The sequence below is a fragment of the Ciconia boyciana genome, chromosome 3, assembly GCF_034638445.1.
Source record: "Ciconia boyciana chromosome 3, ASM3463844v1, whole genome shotgun sequence".
In the NCBI taxonomy this organism is placed as follows: Eukaryota; Metazoa; Chordata; class Aves; order Ciconiiformes; family Ciconiidae; genus Ciconia; species Ciconia boyciana.
In genome coordinates, this window is record NC_132936.1 from 108,306,060 (window position 1) to 108,331,220 (window position 25,161).

Sequence of the window (25,161 nt, forward strand, 5' to 3'; positions counted from 1 at the left end):
CCGCCTGCCGCAAACTCACAGTCCCTGTGGAACCAGCTCTTCCTCAAAGCATTTGTAAAAGCAAACACACTAGCAAGATTATGTAAATTCAGGCTACTTAGAGCACTAATGGGGAGGGAAAAAACTTTTTTTTTTAGCTTTCTGAAGCATGGAAACAAACAAAACCACATTACCAGGCTGAATTTCATCTGTAGAAGCCTAAATTCACTTGATGCTGAATTCCACAGGAAGACACTCACTCAACCACAAGGCATATTTATGATATTTAAAACTCTGAATTTAGGTCATAGGAACTCAATGACAAAACACTCGAGCTGTTATATTAAACAAAGACTCAGAGGGCTTCTTAGGGTCTACTATAAACAGCTGTCATCAGCTGCTCCCGCTGCCAAAACTCTTGCATTATAGCACAAAGTTTAAGGAATCAATAAGAGTTCAAGAAAGTACCAAGATCAGACCTGCTGGGGAGGGTGCAGGGAAACAGACACACATGCTCCAAGACCTTGTGTTACTGTACCATCCTTCCATTCCTTTAAACTGACGTTTATTTTGTGCAGCAGAACCCAAACAGAAAATGCGTTCTCCCCATAGAAAAACACTTTTGCTTTATCTGTAAAGCACAATGCTTCCTAATAAAACAATATAAATATATTTTACTTTAATAAACCAATATATTTTCATTTGAGTCCAGCTGGAAATGACAAGTTCTGTACAATATGTATAGAGGGAGGATGAAAAGTTAGGCAGAAGAATCTGTGTTGATATGAAGTCTGAAATAAATATTTAATGCTGCATCAACATGCTGAACTGCAAGCACCCAACTAGTACTGTAGCAAGCCAGACACCAGTCAGATTTCCGTAATTAAAAAGAAAATACTCAGCCACTTTGGCCATTAAGTTACCTCTTGCATAAGAGGCAACATGGGTATCAGGCCAAGCAAGTAACACTCTAAATGTGTGGGGTATTAACATCAAGGATGGAAAAAGTTACTGTGGTACACAAAGGTATTCAAGTAAGGAAAAAACCTACACTGTAATTAAAGAGCAGATATGCTAGGCTCAAAACACAGGGTGCCCTTATGGGATATTTTAAAATACAGTAAGAAAATATATTTTGTTCTAGGTCATTCAGGAGTTTTCTTGGTAAATACAAGATGTGAAATTGTTAAGATTAACATTTCCTGGAATGCTGTAAATACCTCCTCTGAATCACTGCAATCACCAGAAATTTTAGAATTCCAAGAACCACACCTCATGAAAAATCACAGGCTACTTTCCCCAAGCAGCAACTCACCTAATTTCCCATTGCTGAGTCTTTTTTGCTCCACATGGCCTTTCAGTGCTCTCACTTTCTTAAGTTTGGCTTCCTGATTCTCAGCAATTTCCTTTAATCGCTTCAGTTTTTCCTGTTCAGCAGCTTGCTGTTGCTGTCGCTGATCTTGCTGTTTCAGGAATTTCAGGCGCTGTTCCTGCAGTCGAGACAAGGAATTTTGCGTTTGTTTTTTGTTGGGTTTTTTGGGTTTTTTTTTTTAATGAACTTGTGATAAGGTACTGAAAGAAACAGTCTCAAAACTTAAAAACAATCACCACAGCAGCTCAGATCAGCTTTAGCCCAGTATCCTGCCTTCCCAGAGCGTCAAGAGAAGTCTGAGAGAACAGAGCAAATACGTACTGATTCTGTCCCAATACAATCCTCCAGGTACAACCATTCTGTACTACAAGAACCTACTGAAACAGAGGTGGTATCCATGTCTAACAGCCCTTGGTAAATTTTTCTTCCATGAAATTGCTCAAAACCCTTTGAAGCCTAAGAGAAATTTTAGCATTCATGTTCCATGGCATTTGCCAATTTCATTTAATCACTACTCGGCTCTTGAGTTGCAAGAGCTAATGATTATTTCCCCTCTACCTTCTCCATGCTGCTTGTACTTTACAGATCTCTATCATACATCACATTTTAAACAACTGTAAGTCATGCTGGAGAATATTAGACATTCTTTATACAAAAGATATTCCATAAATTATTGATAATTTTCATCACTGTTATTTTTACTAGTTCTGCTAGAACCTCCTTGAGATGGGGGATCACTGCACACCAAAGCTCTGAAAATTTACCTTTTCCCAGTAATGATCACTGCTATCACAACACAGGATGATTCGAGAGACAGGAAAACCTTCACAGTGTCCTAGTCCCCATTTATACAACAGACGTCTCAATGGAAAGGATCCTTTTGCCTCTCCAAGAGTACAAGAGTAAAATGGTGCACTATCAGTTTCTATATACAGATGTCTATATTTTAGAGCTAAAAGAAACCACTAGATCACCTATAGAGACTTCCTTTAAATTACTGGCCATTACCCATGGCTTCCAGTTCTGGAGATGATAGGTTGTTCCAGTGGTAGAACTACTAAGACTTTCCCAAGCACCCACTAACACCCAAGACTACCACTGCTTACTAACGTTAGAACTCAACACTGCCTCAAAAAACAAAAATTAAAAAAAATCAGTCGTATTTAGAAACGGGGACTCCTGTGCACTTTGAATAAAAAAGGAAGAGTAAAAAGTGAGCTTGCCTTCCGGAAAAAAAAGAGGCAGCACCTACAGTGTATGCACTAGTTTAGAGTCAATCCCACGCAGGAAAATGTCAGAAAATAGATATTACAGCTCATGTCTAAAAAGAAAGTGCATTTTTCCTCCTCCAAATCTATTTTTAATATTGCATGTGATTTCAGAAGGCAGGAAAGAGGCAATGGAAAGCCTCTCTTTGAAAGGGCGTCTAGGAAAGCAGCTTTGTTCCAGAGAGGCATGTTAAATGAAAAATTCTACCGGTGGGACACCCACAAGGCTACTCTTCTTCAAACCATAGGCAGCAGACAGCTACCTGATGGGTGGCTATGCTGACTTGAACTTTTTTTTTTTTAATCTTGTATGACTCCCTTTCCAGTAAATATATATAATGTTCATATTTCTGGTTTCATACATATAGTGACTACAGTGTTATTTATAAGACCAAGGTCTATTACCATCACCTGTGAGTGAAACAGACAAAAGTTATGAAAGCTTAGGCTTCTCTTACATTTAACACATCTCAGCTGGAACTGAGAAGAGGGCAACATTCTGCCTTGGCAAATTAATCAGGGCAGAATAGGTATTTAAATGTGCTGCTATACCTCAAGTGAAAACTCTAATCACTTGGTTGATTGATTTCTTACATTTATAGTTGTACCTTCTTCATACCAGTTCTTACCATAAAACAGAAATAAAGTTTTATTGGCTATTTTGACAAGCCATAGTACCACTTTGCAGGTGCTGCAGAACCATTAGACAGCCATGGTTTGAAGCACTTCCCTGAGATACGATTATTGAAAGTCAAGAGAACCAAACAAGATGCTAAACATACAGGGGGAACCCAGCTGATCTCAAAAGGAAAGGGAGACAGGGCTTCTGACAGAGGAAGACTAGCAAGATAAGAGCCCCAGAGCAGCCTTCTTCCCCTGTAGAGCACATTCTGAAAGACATGGAAACTCGTCCACCCAGACAGCCGAGTGCTTTTCAGGATGGGCTCACATTTAGCAATTCTCTGCCAAAAGCAGCATTTTCCGTGGTATTTTCAAGAGCAGTGTATACCAACAACACTTAAGTCAAATATTAAATCCGTGCCACCATTCTGCAGATGCATTCGGGTATTTTTTTCCCCCTAAATGATTCAGGAGCACCCTGTGTGCTTTCATTAGCTTTTCTGTTATCGTTCAGCAAACATTTTATAAATCACTCTCCTAGTTACTTTTATCACATACACGCCATCTTTTCCAGACAGCTGCCCCAGGAAACCAAGCACATTGAACTCTATCAGGAGAAAGCAAGAAATCATTACAGGACAGCCTTATATCCAGAGACAAAAGCGTTGTTCAGTGATCAAACCGGTGAATGGCTGGTCACCACACAGAGTACAAATAGGGCTGGCAGAGCCACCAGGATGAATGACAATATATTAACATTATGTGCTCTGTCCTTTTAGTAAGCTATATGGTCGCTTCTATCACTGGCATTATTTTAGTGTTTTACTACTGGATATTTGCACAGGTTGACCTTCAAATTTAAAAAGAGGAAGCCAAAGAAAGGAAGCCCTCTGTTTATAAGAGGTAAAAAAAAAAAAACCACACCACCACACACCAACAAATCCCCAGCCTTCCCTCCACCTCACCTAACTCCTACTACCTTTGTTCCTGGCTGTAAACAATCCCATTCCAAACTCACCTTGTTAGCCAGCATTTGCTGTTGAGCCTCAATTTGTTGCTGCTGGCGTGATGCCATTTCCTGAAGTTCAGCCAGTGTCATATCCATCCTTGGAGCACTGACCTGTCAAAGAAAATCCAAAGCATGCTAAGTCTAGAATTTTTAATTTGGCTAGTGTGCAATTCAATAGAGCTACTGCAGAAAAGTATGCTAAAGGTCTTCAAAAAAAATAGTAACAACTGAGTATCCAATAAAATAATTAGAAAGAAATGGCATATTTCCACAGTAAAAGAATAAATAGTTGTAAGCTCATACACACGCATAGCCCAATCCAGCAACACACATAGGCTGACGTCTCTTGAAACATTAATATTTCTAGCAAAATCCCAGCAGCATTTTAAAGAGGCGTTTCACAGCCCTTTATAATTAAGCTCAGCATGAATCAGCTTTGACTGACTGAGCCCAGAATGCTCAGCACACAGCACGATGGATCTGTGGTCGTAGGTGTATCGTTGCAATTCAAAGCACTTCAACGTAAGTTGAAGAAAATGGAAAGTTTAAATATAGTGGGGGGGGTGGGGGGGAAATGCCACCACCGTCAAAGGTAGCACTATTATTACATTAGTTATCTGTTCACATGTTTCCTGAATCTAGATTCAATCTTATATCCATAATTATGTCTTCTGGAGCAGGAATAAGTGATAGACAATGGATTCAATGCTGAAACACTAACTGGTCTCAACTTGAAATCTGGAACTAAAGCATCTCTGACAAAACTGAATGTGAAAATAATCAATGAACTGAAGGAAAACAGGAGAAAATTTTCAAGGGGAGTAGAAAAGGGAAAGTATGCTGAATTTGTATGGGTGAACTTGGAGCAGCAAACACAGATATGGCAGCCAATGGATCCGAGAGACATCTTAAGAACTGAAATCAAGGGTGATAATTGTCAGAGGCTTTGTGTCTGTTTTAGAGCAGTCAGTAGAAACCCCTCCAAAATAATCTCTTCGTTTCCAGGGTAGGATTTGCACCAGTATCTCAAAGGAAGGGAAGCCTCCATTTTCACTATACTGGCCATTGCATCAAGCACTTACTCCATTCTCTATTCTTCGATCACCAGGCACTTTCACACCATTTCTTTTTAAGGCTGGATCTTGAGACCTTTGTCCAGTCCCTAGATAGAAACACAGGATAGTCAAAGATGGTAAGGTATTTTAGGATTTTTCTTATCCCTTTAGACATAGGATTCAATACAAAAGGAGAACCAATACAATCACTTTGGTTTAGCACCTGAACATCTGTCCTTCCCATGCTCTTGCCACTAAGATAAACTTAACTGATGACACAAGATATTTTATGAAGAGGCTGCTGTTCAATGTCAACATTTATTTTAAGATAGAAGACTGTTTAAAAGCAGACAAACAAAAAAGCTTAACCAACAGTAGGCTATTGCAATATCTCTCCCACAGTCAACAGGCTCCTAGCAAGTCTGCATTACAGAGGAATAGTTACAAAAACATGTTCCCCTCTGCAAATGACACAAGAATATCTGGTTAATTCACAGAGAGGCATTTGGACCACAATGTCTTAAAACCAGCATCTAGATGTTCTGGTGTGCCTTTGCCAACTTTCTCACAGAGAATATGAATAACAATAGTTAAAGGTTAGTTGCCTATCACAAAAGATGCACCATTTAATCTACAGCTGATTATTTGCACATAACAAAGTTTAAAAGCACAAAATTTTTTATTCCTGGCAGTGACAGTAAAGATTATACTTAACTAGAATCCTACTTTAACATTTCCATCAAATTATGTACAAATGGTGTTCAGATGCCAAATACCAAGCTCACTCATTTCCCTGTAGGACATACATGTACTACAGGATGAAGCCATCTCTGTTAGCTTCTTGCCCACTTGATACCTATTTCAAGAGCATTACTCCTGCAAGACTAACTGCAGAGCTCCTAACTATTAATTTACTTTTCCTCAAACATATTGCTTAGCAATGCCATGGCCAATAAAATACCAATAATCCTTATACTACAAGCACCCTGGACTTGAAAAATTACATTCTGACAACTAAACTGCACTGTAAGATCCTTAGTAGATAGAGATGGCACAGCTTTAACTTTCCATGTACTCATTCTATCATCATTACACACTTCAAACATCAAGATACATTTAGCCATTTTAACATATGCTGGGCATAATGCCACTTAACACAAATGCAGTATTTCCAATACTGAGGAAGATTACGAAGGATGAAAACAGAAAAAGGGGAGGAAGAAAAATCCAGTAGACTGATTTAAAGGTAAAAGTCCTAAGGATTCTACTGAAGAGATTAATATGGGATGCACAGAAAAACCTTGAAAAGCAAAAAGTCATCTTTATAGGTTTCACATTTAGATTTACAATGCATAGATATTACGTTCTCAGAGAATTTGACCAGGCAGTTCATTTAATTCTATTCCTGAAACTAATACATGTGTAGATTATGGGAGAAACAAAGAACTCTATCTTTTGCCAAGTATGCTAAGTTTATCATCCTGGTAAAGTATCACCCAGGTGAAACATCCTAAGCCTAAATAATAAATTACATTACAGGACAACAGTTTGGTTACTAGATTTAAAAAACAGACTATCACAGATCTCTAGATATTTAGCTGTGGCTAATATATTTAACACAGGATGCCCTTGGATGCTGTGGTGATGACCAGCTCTAGAAAACCTGCAAAAGTTTCAGTTTGAATTTAACGTCCCCAGACCTGGCAAGCGAGGACAAAGTCTTTACTAAAATGAACAAGTTTTCTGTTACTAGCATTTTCTATTCATAAAAAAATAACAATCAGACCAAAAACGGCTGCAACACCATACTGACTACCAACATTAATAAATAACATACACAAGCTATTTCCTTAACCTTGAGGAATGAAATGAAACTTAGACAAATGAACCAGATGAGATCAATACCTACCTGCTTCCCGGCAGGGAGAGCGTTCATGCCGAAGAAAGAAACGAACCTCACTTCTCTGCATCCCAAAGCGCTGCAAAATATCCAGCATCCGTTCATTATCGGCTATGGGACGTTCTGAAAAGGTAAAATGGCAGTTGACTATTACATCCCTATGTAGCTTGGGCACATACCAAAACGAAACAAAAATATCTGTCCATCATCTTTCACTTGAGCACCTGTTATTACTTGGGCACACTGCGTGCACCTAACCCTTGCCCTCACCCAAGGCATTTTTACCTTTCCCTTAGGAAGGTGCTGTACCACTCCTTGCTTCTGAAATTAAACCAACACCTCTGAAATGCAGATACAGCCCTTTAAAAGTCCATCCCTGAAGGGAGAAGCCGAGGCACCGTTGCAGACCAAGGGGAAGCAAACAGGCAATCTAGAGCTTTCAGCTCTAGTGCCTTAGTTTTGTATTACAAGTCATCTTACCCACTCACCACCGTAGGAAATGTGCTGGCATACCTTTTGCTCCACTTCTGTGGTACCTCAGACAAACTTTTTTCTCAGTCATTCCTACCCACTCTTCAAGGGGTCCTCTGCCCCAATTCCTACAGGGAGTCCTTTAATTCTCATTGGAATAGGAAGCAAGAGAAATGCAAAGATAAAAATCTCAAAGAGGAATTCTTCTCATAATGCTTCCTAAGGATTGCAATCAAATGCCAGATTGCAGCCTTTGCATTCAAGCTCAGGCAGAAGCACTCAATACCCCAAAGAGGCTCCTAGGCAGTACCCAACAGGCCTGACCCTCAGCAAGCCATCACAGCTCCTGTCACTTCAAGTGTTCTCCTATAGCTCCTGTCAGCCACAGACCTGGCTCATTCTCTCGGACAGCAAATTTCATGAAGTTCAGGTTACATGCGTTTTGAAAGCCCCACTTCTGATAAACCTTTTGGAAAAGGTGAACTATTTTGGATTCACAGCTCAAAGGAAAGAAAGATCAGACAGTGAAAAGTGACTCCAATAAGAACTTGCCATTTTCTTTCAGAGAGTTAAGATAAAGTTTCTTTAAAAGTTACATGCACAAGTTCCACTGAATTTCCTTTCCTGTTCTTGTTCCCAAGTTCAGGATTCAGTCACATGTCTAATTTTTAAGCCTTACTCATTGCCTTTTGATATGACAAAAATCCAGTGGGAGTCTACATCTACTGCCTTCATTTACCAGTACTCCTCCTTTTCCGCATTACTGTTCTTCCAAAATTTACACACTTCATAGCTGGGCATCCACAGACAGGATATAATTACTTATTGGTCTCTCAACCTTTACACAAAAGCAATTTCTTTTGCTATTCTAGACATTTTACCATACATTTTTACACCTATTTTAAAAGTGATGGCAACTATGCGGTCAATATATCACAGTAGTCAACTTTACGTAGTCAGGATACTGTCATAGTATCTTATGACAACATCTGAGACTCATGATCGGGTTGGATCCATTTGCACTGAGTGGCAGACAAACAGAAGATATTGTTCCTGGCCTGAGAAATAAGACAAGCAGACAAAGACTGAAATTAAATACCACTACTTTTGCACCAGTTTCATTTTTCCTGATGTTGCTTTTGTTGGACGTTTCCTTTCATTATTTAAGCAAAGGGAGAAAAAAAGAAAGAAATCACAGAGTACTTTGTTCATATTCAATGGAGAGTCTTTCAAAGTCACTATCTTAATATGGAATAATCGTTTCAGGGAAAAATTGAAAACATTTATACTTAACACCAACAGTTTCATAAGAAGAGCTACTAACATATGTTTTCAGCATGTGAAAAGCTCTTTTCAACATAAAAGTGTTTCTTTAAATGAAAATGCTGCAGCTGTGCTCAAGCAATCTAGGAAGGAAAATTTCGGGAGTCACTGTCAAAAGAGATTAGCTTTACAGAATAAGCAAGTAGGTCACTGTTACAGAAAAAGCAGTCTCTTGGCGGTTACTTGTCTAGACAGCTAAAAAAGCTCTTCATCTGCTAAACCTTAATTCAAGAAGAAAAAAAAAAGGGGGCAAAACCAAAAAACCAACAGTACCACTGTCAGATTTCCATCTTAAAGAATATACAGCAGGCTTATGAGACAGATTTCTAGCAGCAAGGCAATACTTCAACTGAAACTCTATAATCAAGGGAGATGTCCTTTACACAAGGATTCTGTCAATACCACTCAGTGACTTCAAAGGAAGGTCAAAGAGATTTTCAAATACCAAACAACAAAACTACATCTGGAAAGCTCAGGAAGAAAGGACAAACAATCAGACTTCATTTTTTTTATTCCCCCTCTGTTTCAAAGAAAAATAATCTTTGTACATGCACACACCTTTTGACTGCTTTCCATGGTGGCCAAGGTAGTCACTTAACAGAATTCTGACAGTAATAGGAAGATCAAGAAAGTTTGCCCTGATACTCATCAAATTTCAAGCAAAACTGGGAGGACAGGGAGAGTAGTAAACTCGCCTCCTTCAGGGAGAAGAGTGCCTCAAGCACACTTGCAGCAATCTTCCAAAGTATGCTTAATAAGGTCTGACAACCTTAATTCCTAAGATCTAACAAACCTAAAATTCCTGAGCAAGCGTCAGAAAGAGAGAGACACAAGGGATCTAAGAAGGATCTCAGTAATTGAAGTCTGAGAAGTCATTTTCCAACATAAATCATTGTTTCTACCCAGAAGGCTAGCTGCCGTGTGCCATGTTTGTTTTAAAACAAAGTTTAATTTGTTCATGTAAAATGCAAACAAAATTGAAGTCATGGCGTATCCTGGCAAAACGAGGTAGTGAACTTTGCTGACATCTAAAATGAGATTAGGTAAAAGCTAAAAGTATTCCTCCCCTCACCCCCCAAAAATCCAAGATATACGTGAAAACATTTTGCAAATGGTTGCTACTAGATGTTATACAGATGCTCAAGAAAGGACATATTTCATCCAAAACAACATGCATGTAGTTCATCCAGTACTCAAGTCTCTTAATGTTACATGATTTGAGACTACTGCATTTTTTGTTACCAAGTACAATTTGAAACTGTAGACAGTCTTGCACAGACAGACCAGTGTTGGTATATAGAAGTAAATAATTAGTAAATAGGATAGGATCAGGGAAGGGAACAAGAATAATTTGGTTTCTAAAACAACTGTCAAGGTTTTCACTGTATAAACAGATGGTATGTTTTTTGGTCTTACCACAATAACAGTGCAAGTAACATTTAGGTATCTGTTCTTATGGTACCTCATGAAGTCTGTGCTCTTTAGCAGGGCTCCAACTTTGGTAATGACAGGAGAACCCTGTCCCTCACCATCACAGCCTGTTCTCTTTAACAGGGCATGGGGCTAAGTCTAACGATGAATTCAGTGGTTTTACCTAAACTTTTATTTTACTTGTCTTTCACTGTAGACTTTGGTATTGTGTTGATTTAGACAGAGTTGGACAGAGATGTACAATAAAAACACTTTCCTAAAAGATCGCTTTCCATGCTGAACTGGTGATTTTCTTTTATTATCATATATAAAGAAAAGATGCTTTCTTTTCTAAGAAACAAAAAAAATTCTGTTGCATTTTTTAAACTTAGAAATATCAGAAACATTACATCTGTCAGAAGGGGCTAAAAAAAAAAAATCAAGAGACAACTCAGGTATCTCATGCTATTAAACAAACATGCAGCTCACCAAACACTTCTCTGAACAGGTATGAGCCTGAGCCAACAGCAGAGGAAGACAGGAACATAAGTCTTTATCATCTGATTCTTTTATAAATTTTGTTAAAGCATCTCAAAAAAGTTGGATCAAATACCATTATTTTTCATGACTTAAAATCCTGTCTATGATTTGCCTTTTTTACGATTCTGGATGGCTACCAGTATCTAATGAGTACCACAGAGACAAGAGACAGCAGAGAGTCCCTTCCCATTGAAGCCATGAAAAGTTAGCCATACTTTAGCTTTTGATTTGCTTGTTGACGTGTTCTCCGGTTCCAATGGAGCACTGCAAGCTAGGAAGAATTGAACTTCCAAGACAAAAATCAGTAAGAACACAGAAAAGAAAAAAAAGAAAGAAAAAGCCACAACCAACCACATACGTAAAACATAAGCCTCTTCCACAGGACATGGGACAGTCCAAGGTAGTTTCTATCTCCTCTCTCCCACCCACCACACACCTTCTTTTAGCACTTCACGTCAGATTCCTTCACTCACAGAAGTAGGAGTTGTGTTACCAAACTCAATTAACATTATCAGAAGCAACAAAGACGTCATCAGAAAAAGGAAGTTTTCCTTTGCCACTGCAGTTGAAAACGGCTATGGAGTTGAGGAGAAGATTCCATCTGTGTCACACAACTACTGATACTTATTACTTCAAAAACCCCACACAGGCCACTGGAATCCCACTGTGGGGAGAAGGAAGAGAAAAACAACTCCCCCACAACCTTCAGAGGCTCATCTGAGTCAGAAGGGCTGCACATACACAGTAACATCTGCATGCTTCATTCCCCTTCTTTTGCTTTTAACCCAGTTTTGCATGTGTGCATCTTTCTGCAGGTGCATTATCATACGACAGGTCTGACGGAGAGATTAACAAAACGGTAAGGCAGAAGCCCTCTAGGACAGGACCATGTCTGTCAGGTCTCTGCGTGCTACCTTATTAGAAGCCGTGAATGCCCAGTAACTCAGCGAGTCCAACGTACCTGAGCCACACCACACTTCAGCCAGGTGGCACTCACTCTCACCAGGCTCCTTGCACAGCTCCACCACATCTCTGCAGGTTGTTTCGGGGGTGACTGGCACCTCAGTGAAGTGCTGCTCATTGTTACTGAGGTACACCGTCAGAAACATCTGGAAAAAGACAGAGGGAACAGCACACGGTTACTTTATAGCACAAAGCCAGACTGCACTTCAGAGTCACAACCCTCTTATTAAATGCAGTATTTTCAACATAATAGTGTCATTCGTTATCAACTGCTGTGCATACCGAACTTCAAAACAAAACCAAATTTATTTTTAAGATACAAGAAAGCGAGACACTACAGAAGTAATTCTCTGCTCAACTAAATTACATTGCTGGAGGATTGTTTGGTTTAAAATCTGGACCTACTGCTCTTCCCTTCTCTCTCAAGGTGATGTGTCAGAACTCCTCCCACCTTACTATTTGTACATACTGCACCCATTTGATGCGGCAGGAAAAACAGTCATCTAGAGTTTAGAAATATTTTTTAATAGTGAAAAACAATGCCAATTACATCTGTAAAAAAACACACCAGAGCTTACGACATAGGCAGAAACATAATTTGTGTTCCCATAACACATTTCACCGGAAGGTTTCTTAGAAACACAAGTCGACTTGCTACGCCTTAGTCTCAGTCTGAATACAAGGTCCCCCCGCAAAACACCATTCACAGGAAAGCAAGGATATTTTACTTGGCTTCCTCTTCACAGCTGTAGAAGGATCCTTGATCTTTGGTTATTATTCTGTATAAACACACCACACAGCTAGATCTTATTCTTGCTCATGTCTTTCCTGCCACAACTAGAAAACGAGCATTTTACAAATGAGTTGCCTTATTTGATATTTGACAGAAAATATTGATGATTACTGCCTCTGAACACCACCTCGCTGTATGCTATTAATATCAAACTGCTATCAAAGTTTAGCTGCTATCCAAAAATTAACGTCAATTCTCTTCTGAGACCTATTCCCAACTTCAGTATCAACTGGCTGCTAGTCGCATGACTTCCAGCAACACAAAAATCGGTCAAATGTCTCCAGAAAGCAATTACTCCACCAAGCATTTCAAGCATTTATCAACAGGCTACACAATTCAGTCTTTTTCATACAGCTGGAAAAGCTGTTTTTGCAGGAAAAGACACAAATCCTTGCCTGTCCTCATTTTTAGAGAGTAAAAGGGGTATACATCCTTTCGAACAACAGTTCAAAGGTGAAAAAACAAAAGCAGAGTCCAAATCAAACAAGGCAAGAGAGAAGTATAAATATCCTTCTAAATTAAAAAAAAACAAAACCATTACCACAAGCATTATTTCTGTGATTTTGTGTGAATACTCTGGAAAGAGTATTTTTGATGCTACTGCAAGGTAAAATTCAGCCCCATCATCTTCACAGCTTTAGGAAGCCCCTCTTGGGGATTCTCCTGGAATACAACCATGCACACGCACATCCCTGATGTCTCCAAAGCCTTTCCAGGGCTCTTTCGAGTGCCAAGATCCCCTCCACCCCTATGAGAGAAGCTGCCTTTATTCTTTTAAAAACTTCTACGAAAACACTCCACCCTCGGCATGTCTTGTTATACAGAGTATAAGTATTTGTCCCACTTGTGGCAGTATAAACACTTGCGAAAAGTATTTCAGGCCCTGACACTGCACCAGATTGAGCACCAAGAGCACGCAGAGTTTCTGATCTCTGGTTTTGCCCAGCTTCCCAAGACAACAGTTTCTGAGAAATTCCTGAAGACCTTCCACAAATACTCACAGAGCGGAAAAAGGCTGCTGAAAGATCTCAAAACTGCCTGTAATCCTTAGGAAAATGTTTAGGACCCCCAACAATTTCCTTGTCACATTATGGGGAAAAAAAAAAAAACAAAACACAAAACACAAACAAACAAACAACCCCACACTTGGAGCTTTTAAGGAGAGGGTTTAGGAGAGTGAATGTGGAAAATGCAAAGGTGGCAACAAAATTCCGGTTGCTGACCAACAGAAGCCGGTGAATCCCCTGGAGGGCAGGCAGGCAGATGGAGCGGGACACCCAGCGCTTGAGGATTTTAGCCTGAATCAGGGCTGCTGCTCACTCATCAGTTCTGCTCTTGGAGGGGAGCATCCCGCCTGCCAGCCGGGGTCACAGCTGCTCACCCACGGGTGGCAGGGAATTTGTTTTAACGCTGCTCCCTCTCCGGTATGCTTTGCGTGGGCCAGAGCTGCGTGGCAGGCAGTCAGGTAGGATCAGCTTACCACATACACTTATTATATAGTGAAGACGGGTGCAACCATTGTGCTGTTTACAGCATAGCGCACTGAAGTACTGACCTAAATTACGAGACAAAGCTTTCCAAGCAGGAACTCTGACACTCAGCTTTAATCTTTTGTCATTGAACATGCTATCTTTTAGACATAGCGTTTCCAGAGGAGGCTGACAGTGAGAGATGCCACATGCAACCACATAAGAATAACATTTAATCACAAAAATTGGGGCAGAAAAGTCTAAAATAAAAAAAGAGGCTCCCAAATAGCTCTAGAGCAGTGTTATATAGATACGCAAAACACATCACCACTTCACATTTAATGCCGTATAACTTTGTACTCAGAACACCACCAAATCGCCCAGGTTGTGTATCTGCGGCAACATTTGTTAGTTTTAAAACATGAGCTCATAGATGGAATTAAAATAAAATTATAAAAACCATGGTATTATACACAAAGCAGACCTAATCTGACCCTAGCAGGGCTGTTCACTCTTCAGTGTGCCTGTTTATATCCAGTTGTTAATCCTCAGGATTTACCAATACAGACAACTACGCAGGAAGGATCACGAGTTGCCATTTCTATCCACAATGCTCAGGATAATTACTAATACATTAAGCCATGAGCACTCAAACCTGGTGTGTAGGGGCCATTTCTGAGACTTAGTAGTGTCTGCATTACCTCCACCCCACATATTCTAGGAACTGGGGGGGGAAAAAAAAAAGCAGCAACCAAACTCTGCAAATTCCCTAAAAAACATACCTCCAAGTCTTAAGTGCCTAAAGCAACTAAAAGGCTACAGAATTCACATGACCTTCGCAGTTACCTCATCCCACTTCCCTTTAGCTCCAGGGACAACGCTGAGATGATTCAGAAGTCCTCTAAGTAGTTGTGTCCCTCCTCTCCCACCCAAATGGCTGTAACATTTATCACCTTGCAAGGGAGAGGCAAGGAGCTAGCCCTGCCTGCTTCACTGCCTGCCCATCTGCAAGGTCTCCTGGGGTAGCTTGCTCCCTGCCTGGCCACATCAGAGCCTAGGGCAAGCACTGAGCAGAGAGCATCCATCACAGAGATGTCTCTCTCTCCCCAGAGAGGGCTGGAAAACATGAAGAAGCTGGTGTGAACCAAAAGCCCACTACGGCTTCTCAGCGCTGCTCGTAACCCTTGGCGGCTGCTGTGGCTTGCACCACCTTGCATTGGGATCCCAAGAAATCATCCTTCCCCTGGGAACGATTCAAACGCAACATTTATTAACCACCCTGCTGGCTAGTTTATATTGCCATTTGATTGCTGTGCAGAAGCGAAAAACAAAGGAAACAAGAATACTCTCATGACACCTTGTTAAGAAGTTTGAATCCTGTAGATTGCACCAAGCTAGAGTGTAAAGCAGTCTTTTGCTCCTCCCTGAAACTGAAGATGCTAAGACAGTTATATATAGGCATCCAGGAATTAAGATAGAAGGAAAAAAGAAAAAAACAACAAGCAAAAAATTCAGTTTCAAGCTAGGTATAAATGAAAGAATTAAAAAAAGGGGAAGACAAAACTGAGTCAGTCCTTGCACGTCTTTTAAAGATAGCATCCAGGCAAATACTGAAATATCTGACAAAATTCCATATACCCTTGGATAAAGGTTTTTTCCTCTCTTAAATTTTTTAAAGATTGAGTTTTAGGAATGCCCAGTATACAGGCTGAGCGCTTTCCAAGAGGAATCAGGTCCCTAACTAAGTCCTAAACTAAAGATTTCCCCCTCATTCCCCACCCCACCCCCAAGACGTACTCACTGTTTATAGGTACTGAAAAGCTTTAAAATGTAAAAGCATTCCAGTACTGTGGCATACTTGCAAGAAACCAGGGATGTGTTGTGTACCTACTGAAGCAGTTCCTTTTAAAATCACACCACAGGATTCAGCTGACTCTACTACAGCTTAGAAAATAAAAGTTTGCAGTTATGGAGCCACCAAATGAGACAGTTCGATCGGATGCACCAAGGGCATCAAAGGACACACAAGCTAAAGCAAGAGATAGTTAAGCCTGCCACCTAAGACACAAATCTAAGAAAATCCAAATTGGTATGAATTACAGCTTCGAGTCCTCTCAGCATGAAATATATCATTTTGTTCCAACCCGTATTATTTATGCATCACCTCCAACTTCAGCCACTAAGTCTGGACTGTAACACGCCCAGGAACAGGAAGAGAATGTAGTAAGAAAAGCAACCAAACAGGAGGACAGAAGAGGGCATCAATTAACGCAAGTCACACCCCACTTTATAATCCTCCAACTCTTCTGCACGTCAGTTCCCAAATAGCCTTACATTTGCCTGCAAATGTGACCCATTTGTTCTTAAACTCATCAACAGGATCATTTCGTACAATTGCACTGACGCTAAATACGACATAACAGGTCTCAACACCTGCAAATAAGTTTTCAACTGAAAGTAAAATATTTAAGAATGGCTAGCTCTACAAAAGTTCTAGGCTATGACCACACTACATTTTGGCTCCTGCTTTGTCATATTAAGGAAAAAAAAAAAGAAAAAAGAGAGAAACAACAGATTCCAAACCTGTTTGGAATACGAACCTGAGGAAACACATGCATTACAATTTACATCCATCCAACGAGATGTGATTTCATACCAAAGACCTCATATCAATCTTCTCCTGAGATCAGAAGACCTCAATTATTGATTAAAAGCTGGGAGTAATAGAAATGCAATTTACTTTTCAGCTTTGATGGCGTTTCTGTAAGGATCAGACTTCTCTTACTCCTTACTTATTATAAAACTGATATCACACATCTTAGGTATTAAAAGACTGTTAAATTGGACATTTTATAATTAATATATTAATAATATTCAATTATTCAGGATGCAAGTATTCAGGGGAAGACTCCATTATTGTGCATGATGCAAATTAAAATACAAGGACTTCATTAATTCCTGAAACTACCTGAGTTTAAAGGATGAACATACTTTTTTCCTCCAAGAGTTTCTAGTGAAATATCTAATTCAGATCATAAAATGTCAACAATGGACAAAAATCTTCCAGGGCAAAACTCAGTCCCTTATAAAATATGATAATCAAGTAGAGAATTTATTTTGAAAAAAAGCAAAATAACTTAACCCTGGTTTTCACTATTTGCTGAATTCCTAACTTTATGCAATCTTCCTGCACAGCGTGTAATATACAATACAAACTGTGGCATCTATTCACATACTATTTTTCATCTTCAAAGCACCTTACGACCAGGAAGTCATGACACAAGCAAGCAGTTTCCTACTTTACAGGCAGGGAAACTGAGGCATACAACAAGGCAATGACAGAGACAAGAACATTATTCGGTAGGCAAACAAGCATACTGCCTCTGGAAATTGTGATTCATTTCATCACCTTGCATTAGAGCTAATCATATAATTCTGTACCACATTCCCTATTCCCTGCATTTTAGACCGAAACCTAATACCCTTGAACCACACAATACTAGTGTTGGGGGTTTTTATATTTCCACAACACAGCTAAGTAATGGTCTTAGCTTGCATAACAAATTTTCTTAGCTCTCATTTTTAAGGAGGCATTAAAAGTCACTCTTAAGGCTGACAATGCAATGCTTTGCAGTAATATTCTCTCTATTGTTATCCGAGTTATACCTATCATATTACACTGCAAATGTTTCAACATAGGCAATATATCTTCCTACAACACGGAGAGCATGTACACCTGATGTGCTGTATAAACGAGCCTCCAAAAAGGAGCTCATAGCACGCCCTTCAATGACTTTTCTACAGTGTGGTTACACAGCAGCAATATACATCAATACAGAAAATGTATTTCACAAGTATGTGAAATAGCTTTTTTTAAACACTGCGTGGGATGGAAAATAATTGCAACAATGTAATTTACATCCTGAACTGAAATATATTTTTAGAAGTTAATTTTAGTTAGCTGAAAAACTAGCAACATAAAATTTTTAGAATGAATAGATTAACTATCAGATTTCAAGTACAGATGACAGAAATGAGAAATAACTGCTTCCACCCACAGATCTGATACCCACAGTTTTAATCACAAATGAGCCTTTCCTGGTAAATATAAAATCACTCCAAACAGAGTTTTAAACGGAAGTCTTGCATCTTACCTAGTGGGAACACTGATGCTGCACCTTCCCAGATAGCTGCAAAGAAATCAGCTGCTAAAATAGGTATTTTTGCTGACTTGATGCAACTTTCTAAACAACAGAAGACAGCCTGCACAATGGCACATTTTCCTGTTCTGATACGCAGCATTCTGAGCTGGTGCATAGTTACAGCTCTCCATTTAACGCAAATTATATCTCAATAATAAAGTAATTCAGCGACTCTTTCGCATCGAGTTCCACAGAATGCTAAAACAGTCCTTCAGTAGGCAACATGCTCACTTATTGTACCTGAAGATTAAGATAAGAAAAGATTAAGGTAAGCAAAGATTATGATAGACTTACTAGAAGACAGGCACACGGGATGATTGCTGTCCCTGATCCTTTTCATATTCAACTGTTCAATAAAGCTAGGTTCAACAGAAATGCAGAGTAAAGTTTAATATTTGCCTATAGCCACACCCAAAGGCATGGAGTTAGGTTCTTAATGTTTCACCCACCGTGCACACTACTACATTTATATTGTACTGGCTTTTGGCCATAAATATAAGAAAGGAAGTTATGATGCAAGGTAGGTGGAGTACAGTAGGAAGCACCGTGGGATTGTTCAGATTATTCCCAGTCTATATAAAGCACAGCCCTTTTCCCTTTCAATTGTATCGCAGGCGAAAACAAGACTCAGCCTTTACTCTCAGAGGCATGGTAGTTTCTGCTTGTATAGATTATTTTAAAGATAAGTTTATTATGTATTTGTATTTTATCTTTTGTGAAAATGTCAATTTTTTCCAAGACTTAAAATACAATGTACTTCTACGTGCACTTTTGGGGGGATGGGGAAAAATAGCTGGAAACAGCAGAGAGGAAGCTTTCCCCTCCTCTTCCTTTTTGTCCTTCCTCTTATCCTTAATGTAGAGAGAACAGAATGAAAGCCATCTGCTTTTGGAATACACTAGTTAAACTGGGCAAACGCTGTAGCGCAAACGCCACATTACGTCTCACTATCAGGCATGCATCTGAATCATCATTAGGGGAATCTGAAGAGCTGCAAGGAAAACAGTCTGAGTTCTGGCCAAGCATTGTTACCATCTGAAATTAATGGATGTAGGTTCGCAACCCTCCTACTTCAAGGGCTGCAACCTCAAAGACAGAACTCAGTGCTTCAGTTCAGACTTACAAATGAGGAAGATGCAATTACAATCTTCCTGCCAAACCTTATAGAAAATCATAATCATCTTAGTTTAGCCATTTTGGTTTTGTGAAATCTGTCAGGCATAGCTCAGCTCTGGTAAATACAGGATTCCTAACCTACATTCCCCCTCTTTCAGTAGGGCATTACGCACAAGGTCATTAAGAAGAGATCTTTCCAAACAGAGACTTTTAATTTGAGCCCAAGTTACATTTTCCGACTTGACATTTTTCTTCATTCTCGTACACAAGAGCAAAAGTCCTCCCATAAGGACTTATGGGAGCAAAAGTCCTCCCATAAGCCAGACATCAGAAAGCTCTATACAAATGAAGCTCACTATTTTGGATGAACGCTAAGCACAGGAGTAACACACTACACGCTCCTTGGTTGAGCTACCAGCTATCACGGAAGGCAAGAATGTCTCAATCAAGTGTGGCTTTTAAAGTCACTTATACTTTTGCACTGCAGCTATCTATTGCAACAGCAGCATTAAGCAGAAGAAAATGTTCTAAAAGATATGGGCCAGTTTGTTTGTTTTTTAAGATATATAAACTAAATTGGTTTCAGTAACATATGTAGGAAACCACAGCCTTTTACCGAGTACCCACATTTGCCAACACATCACGTACAGCTCATTCTGCTTAGACCTGAATCCACACTTGGATTTGCACCAATTTAGTTAAACAACTGCAGGAATTCAGAGTAAACAAACCCTGAATACATTCCTCATATTGTACCACACGGCAGCATGTTCACAGATCTCTTCCCATTGCCATCTGTGAAGTTCCTCTCCTCCACACATTTCCCCCCCCCCGCCAAGCACTCCTCCTCTTTCTCCCCAAAGCCTTCCTTGTGGCTCCTTAGAGCCACCGCTTCTGCACTGTTGGACACTTCACCAAAACCCGCTGCAAGCTGACTGGCAGAAAAGCAAGCCTACACATGGTGTTTGGACTTGTACTGTTGGTGTCCTACTTGGAGCTTCCTCCTCCTCCTCCTGGAGTCAGCGAAGGAGAATTGGGTCTTTGGAGGCTTCCCCCTTCAGGCAGACTCTGCCTCATCTCCTGTGTTCAGCACCGAGTTATAAACACTTGGTACACAAGAAGAAAGCAATTAGTATTATTTTCAGGCAGATAAAAAAATGATACCATGTAATTCTCACAATAGGTACTCTGCTCTGGAACAGGTTAACAGTCTAACTCATACAACATAACCACAGGGGTTTACAGTTGTTCCTCCTCCCATTCTTCAGTATCGCAACACACATTGCGCCTAACAAGAGCCTAAAGCCAAGGCAACATCCAAGCATAATGAGCAGGGTTATGAACTCAAGCTTAAGCCTGAATCATCTCAATTTTCTGTACTTGTGTCAAACCCAGAGGCAGTCTTTGTACTAAAAAAAAAAACCCACACCCAACTAAATAAAGGAAAATAAAAAAAGGAACTAAGCTGCTCTTGCTGCTCTAGAGCTTTGCATCCCCCCCATTGGGAATAAGTGTTACTGTTCTCTTGGCCTCCTAGATGGCTAGAGGCCAATAAAAAGCCATACTAAGTACTGCCTGTTGGGACACTTAAGAATTATACCTCTCAAAATAGTCCTTTAAGATGCATGTATATTCTTACAATGAAAAAAAAGCCTAGTATTTTTCCTGGTAATCAAAAAAGATTTTGTAGAAGCCAGGATCTTTCACGGAGAAAAGCAAAGTTATACCCACATCAGGGATGAAAGCATATTTAACACAACCTACACCTAAACGAAACAGGCTATCACAGTAAACTGGCACCTATACCACCCACACCACACCGCCTGCTGGCTAAGACACCAACTCCTTACTGGGTTTAAAAATACTCATTTTCTGCTTTTCCAGCGAAACTATAATAATCTCACCAATAAAAAGACGATCAACATTCACTTGACCTCAGCCCACCAGAACATGCAAGTCAAATCATGCAACAAGTGCCTGACCCACGCATCAAACAAATTTATTACCTTTATTTACTGGCAACAGGGGACTGTGCTCCTGGGAGCACCCATGGGTGAGGCAGAGTATAGAAGGAGAAAGGAGGATTTTTTTGTGTGTGAGTCAATGCTTATCTCAAAGAGTTAAAAAAAAAAGAAAAAAAAAGAGAGCAGAAGCTTTGTGATTTAATAGCCACACAAAACAAATCATGTAGCAAGTCAGAAAAAGAGAAGCATAGAACACTGGTTTACTCCAATCCCAGGCAACTTCATAGAGCTCAGTGCCAAACGCTTTTGAAAATACTACTCCTTACATCATGTTAGTTACTCCTCCAGAAAAATATCTGCCAAAATCTGTGTCCTACCTCTGTCCATGAAACAGATCTATGACAAACCAAAACGCTCATGACACGCACAGGTAGGTCAGAGGACACACCATTTCTGGCACCCAAAACAATGACACATGTTTAACCACATGGGTAATTCCAGTGTGAGGAAAGTCACAGGACTGACTGTTTGGGCTATTCTGTGATACAAGCTGACCAGTCTGGTATCCTAAAGTGCATTACTACAGTATGAAATTCAGGGGCATTTTAGCGCACTGCAGGTTGACGTCTCATTCTTGCTGTGACCCCAGAACATGCTGTTCAGCCATCTACCTTGAGGACAAGCAAAAAAGAAACAAACCCAGAACAGGAATTTCCAACCACACAGCACAAGTCTGCATGCTTTATTGCTTTCAAGGTCAGCTCTGGCTTCCTATATGCTTGCCTCCAGGAAGCAGAGGCTTCCTGTTATATGAGTTTCTCAATCTCACCAGGATAAACATATGTTTGTGTTAGTCCAACTTAATCCTTACAGTGAGTGAGAATACCCAAAGATGGTGGAGAAGTTCCCCCCTATTACCATCTCTCAAGACAACATGGAGGTTAAGGAAAGCATAAGGTATCATCTGACTGCTACAGCTCAGCTGACCTAGATGGTGAGCTGACAGAGGCAAGCCATGCTCTTCTCAAATCCCCCCCCCCCAGTATGTCTGATTATGCAGGCACACGGCAAATCACTTCCACCATACAAGCCTTTTTGTTGCTTTTTGCCTTTAGTGTAGGTAGCATTTCCTTCCAACCGTCACCCAACTCCTTACTAAATTCAAGGGGAAGGTACAAAAGACACGTGGTTTTGGGTGGGGATGGAAACCAAAGGAACAAGACCATCCATTTGAACAGCATCCTACTATTAAATTAATTAGGTGTGATGTCATGCCATACCTTTGCAGAAGGGTAGCCCTTTCCAGTTCACCACCAGTTCTGGGTGGGAACGCACTCCTGTTTGCAATGGAAGCGCACCCTGAAGAATGATCTTCGCTTGTTAAACCCTGATGACTGCCAGTGCACTGAAACTGAGCAGCCCATGCATGGCAATGCAGGCAACCAACATAGCCACGAGCAATGCCAAAGACAATCAGCATGAAATGCCTATGCTTGGCGATCATATCTATCTGACAACAACAGCTAAAGTTGTTATTCAAAGACATAAAGAAGAGGTTTTGTCCTACCACTTCTGGGCTGCAAACATGCAGGAAGTCATTAGTAACTGTGCAGATGCTGAAGAATATTGCACTACAGCGGCACACATTCAGCTGGCACAGAAGACACATTGAGAACTTTTCACCAAAACAGATGGATCTTCTTGTTATTTTGCAAGTTAAAAGGGACCAGTGGGGCTATTCCAACACTGGAAACGATGGATGGTCAGATGGTCTAGTCAACCGCCTTGTAATGGGATACACACAACTTACCCACCACAGCAGAACTGAGAAGGAGAAATCTTGCCCTGCCGGTCAGCCCGTTAGCCCACCAAGCACCCCGCTTGATCTAACCTTTGCTCCTGTAATGTGGAGCTCTACATGCCTTAACTTTCATCAACAAACATTCAGCTACTATAACAGAAGCTGCAGAAGGGTGGCAGATTGTACAGTTGATCACTGTCTGACAGGTTTTATTTAACTGCCGCTCACTCCCCAGAGCTCTTTCTAGGCAATACCAGGCTCTACGCAGACACGCCAGCTGAGAAGTGAAGGAAGGCAGAGCAGTTCAGAGCGAGGCAGCAGGCTTGCTGGGTGGCTCTGCATGTTGTCACCAGCAAAGTCATGACAGTGATCTTTGCAGATGGCCTTGTATGAAATGGTGGTCAGAGGCAATGTCACAGCTACTTTTAATTAATTAAACAGAGTAGAGTTTAATCAAATCAACATTTATGTTATGCTGGGCTCCTCAACAGGCTTCTTTTGCCTCAAGAACTCCAGAAATTGTCCCTCTCAGCCTGTTACTATTTGGCCATTCATTCAGCTTCCCTGGAGGTACAAAACTTTTTCTCTAACCCAACCTCACTAAATGCTATTTGCAAGAGAAGCACTCTAAATAACAATGTTTTCATGTAACACTGGGAAACCACACCGCAGAAAGGCCTCGTGGGCAAGGCCTATGTACAACAGCATAGGAATAACGATGCAGAGGCAAGAAGCATGCAGTGCCACTTCCGTAGCTTCCCCACACAGACCTTTACTTGTAGTAAAACATGTTCTCAAAAGGCTGGAAGACACAGTGCGACTATCATTGATAGAGTGGCTATGGGGCTGCATGACAAGTAGGCAATGCTCTTCATGGCAGAGTCGCTTTGTTGGTTTTGGTATTTCAAAAGACAGTTTCATGGCATTCTCCAAGGAGGTCTGGAGTATTTTGCCTGGCCCCTACATACCCTGCCTTTCACGACTCAGTGACACCTCCCTCCTTCGCTCCCTCTCTTGCAGCCAGAAATCTGTCACATTCCCTGCTATGTCAGCTTTTCCTGAACACTTCATTATGTTGAGACACACACAGTCTTACTCCAGCTGAGATCATAGAACCTCTAACAAATTCTGGGAATCCCATCCTTTAGAGAGTCTTCCCAGCCCTGGGATTCCCAAAGATGGCAAGAATGGGTTTCACTTTCCTGGAGAAGTCAGGGCAGGAGCCATCAATCACTGCTCTGCATGGCCTAGATACGGATCTGGGTGAGGTTCTGCATTCTGGGCAGCATACACTTATGTAGGATGGAGAGCAGGGTGAAAAAAGGTGTTTGAACACACTTTAAAAAAAAAGCGCAACAGACAAGCCACCACTCTCAAGCAGCAAGGAAATTACCACCAAGTTACCTGTGCAAAGTTGTATGACAGAAAAAGCTGAATAAGAAAGAGCCCCACCTACAGGGAGTAAGACCCTTCCTGTACATTTCTGTGTGATTTGCTAGCCCAGCAAAGTTGCACAACTTCAACTTTGTCCAGCAAAACTAAGGAATAGGGAGGTGAGATCCCTATGTGTCTTGCTGAAGAGGCTCGTGGCTACTGAAATCCAAGAGTGGGACAGTCAGCTTGCAGAAGGCCAAGCCTCCATACCTTAAGAATGCAAGAGGGATACTCTACACCAGTGCTTACATCTAGTCTTCCAGCTCCTTATTCACACACTGCAAAGCTGCAACATGTTCACAGAGCCGCAGGCTGCTGCTCCACTGGAGTACCAGAGCACAGGGGTGGCTTGGTGCAGCATAGAGCTCAAATGGGATAACAATGGCAGCATTAAAAAAGAACCCACTGAAGAAGATCTAAGAAAACATGGATTTTCCTCTTTGAAAGGCCAGAAGGAAACTGAAGGTAAGA

General features: G+C 40.6%; 1 protein-coding gene across 1 annotated transcript in view; it reads right to left on the bottom strand.

Moving 5' to 3' along the window:
• Window positions 1–25,161, bottom strand: part of TP53BP2 (tumor protein p53 binding protein 2) — a 49,609-nt gene that overhangs the window by 17,416 nt on the left and 7,032 nt on the right. Inside the window, exons 2-6 of the mRNA XM_072857012.1 lie at window positions 11,910–12,057; window positions 7,214–7,327; window positions 5,332–5,411; window positions 4,259–4,360; window positions 1,295–1,469 (exon numbers count right to left, since the gene is read on the bottom strand). Of these exons, the coding sequence (XP_072713113.1) occupies window positions 1,295–1,469; window positions 4,259–4,360; window positions 5,332–5,411; window positions 7,214–7,327; window positions 11,910–12,057 (619 nt within the window). The remainder of the gene's footprint in view (window positions 1–1,294; window positions 1,470–4,258; window positions 4,361–5,331; window positions 5,412–7,213; window positions 7,328–11,909; window positions 12,058–25,161) is intronic.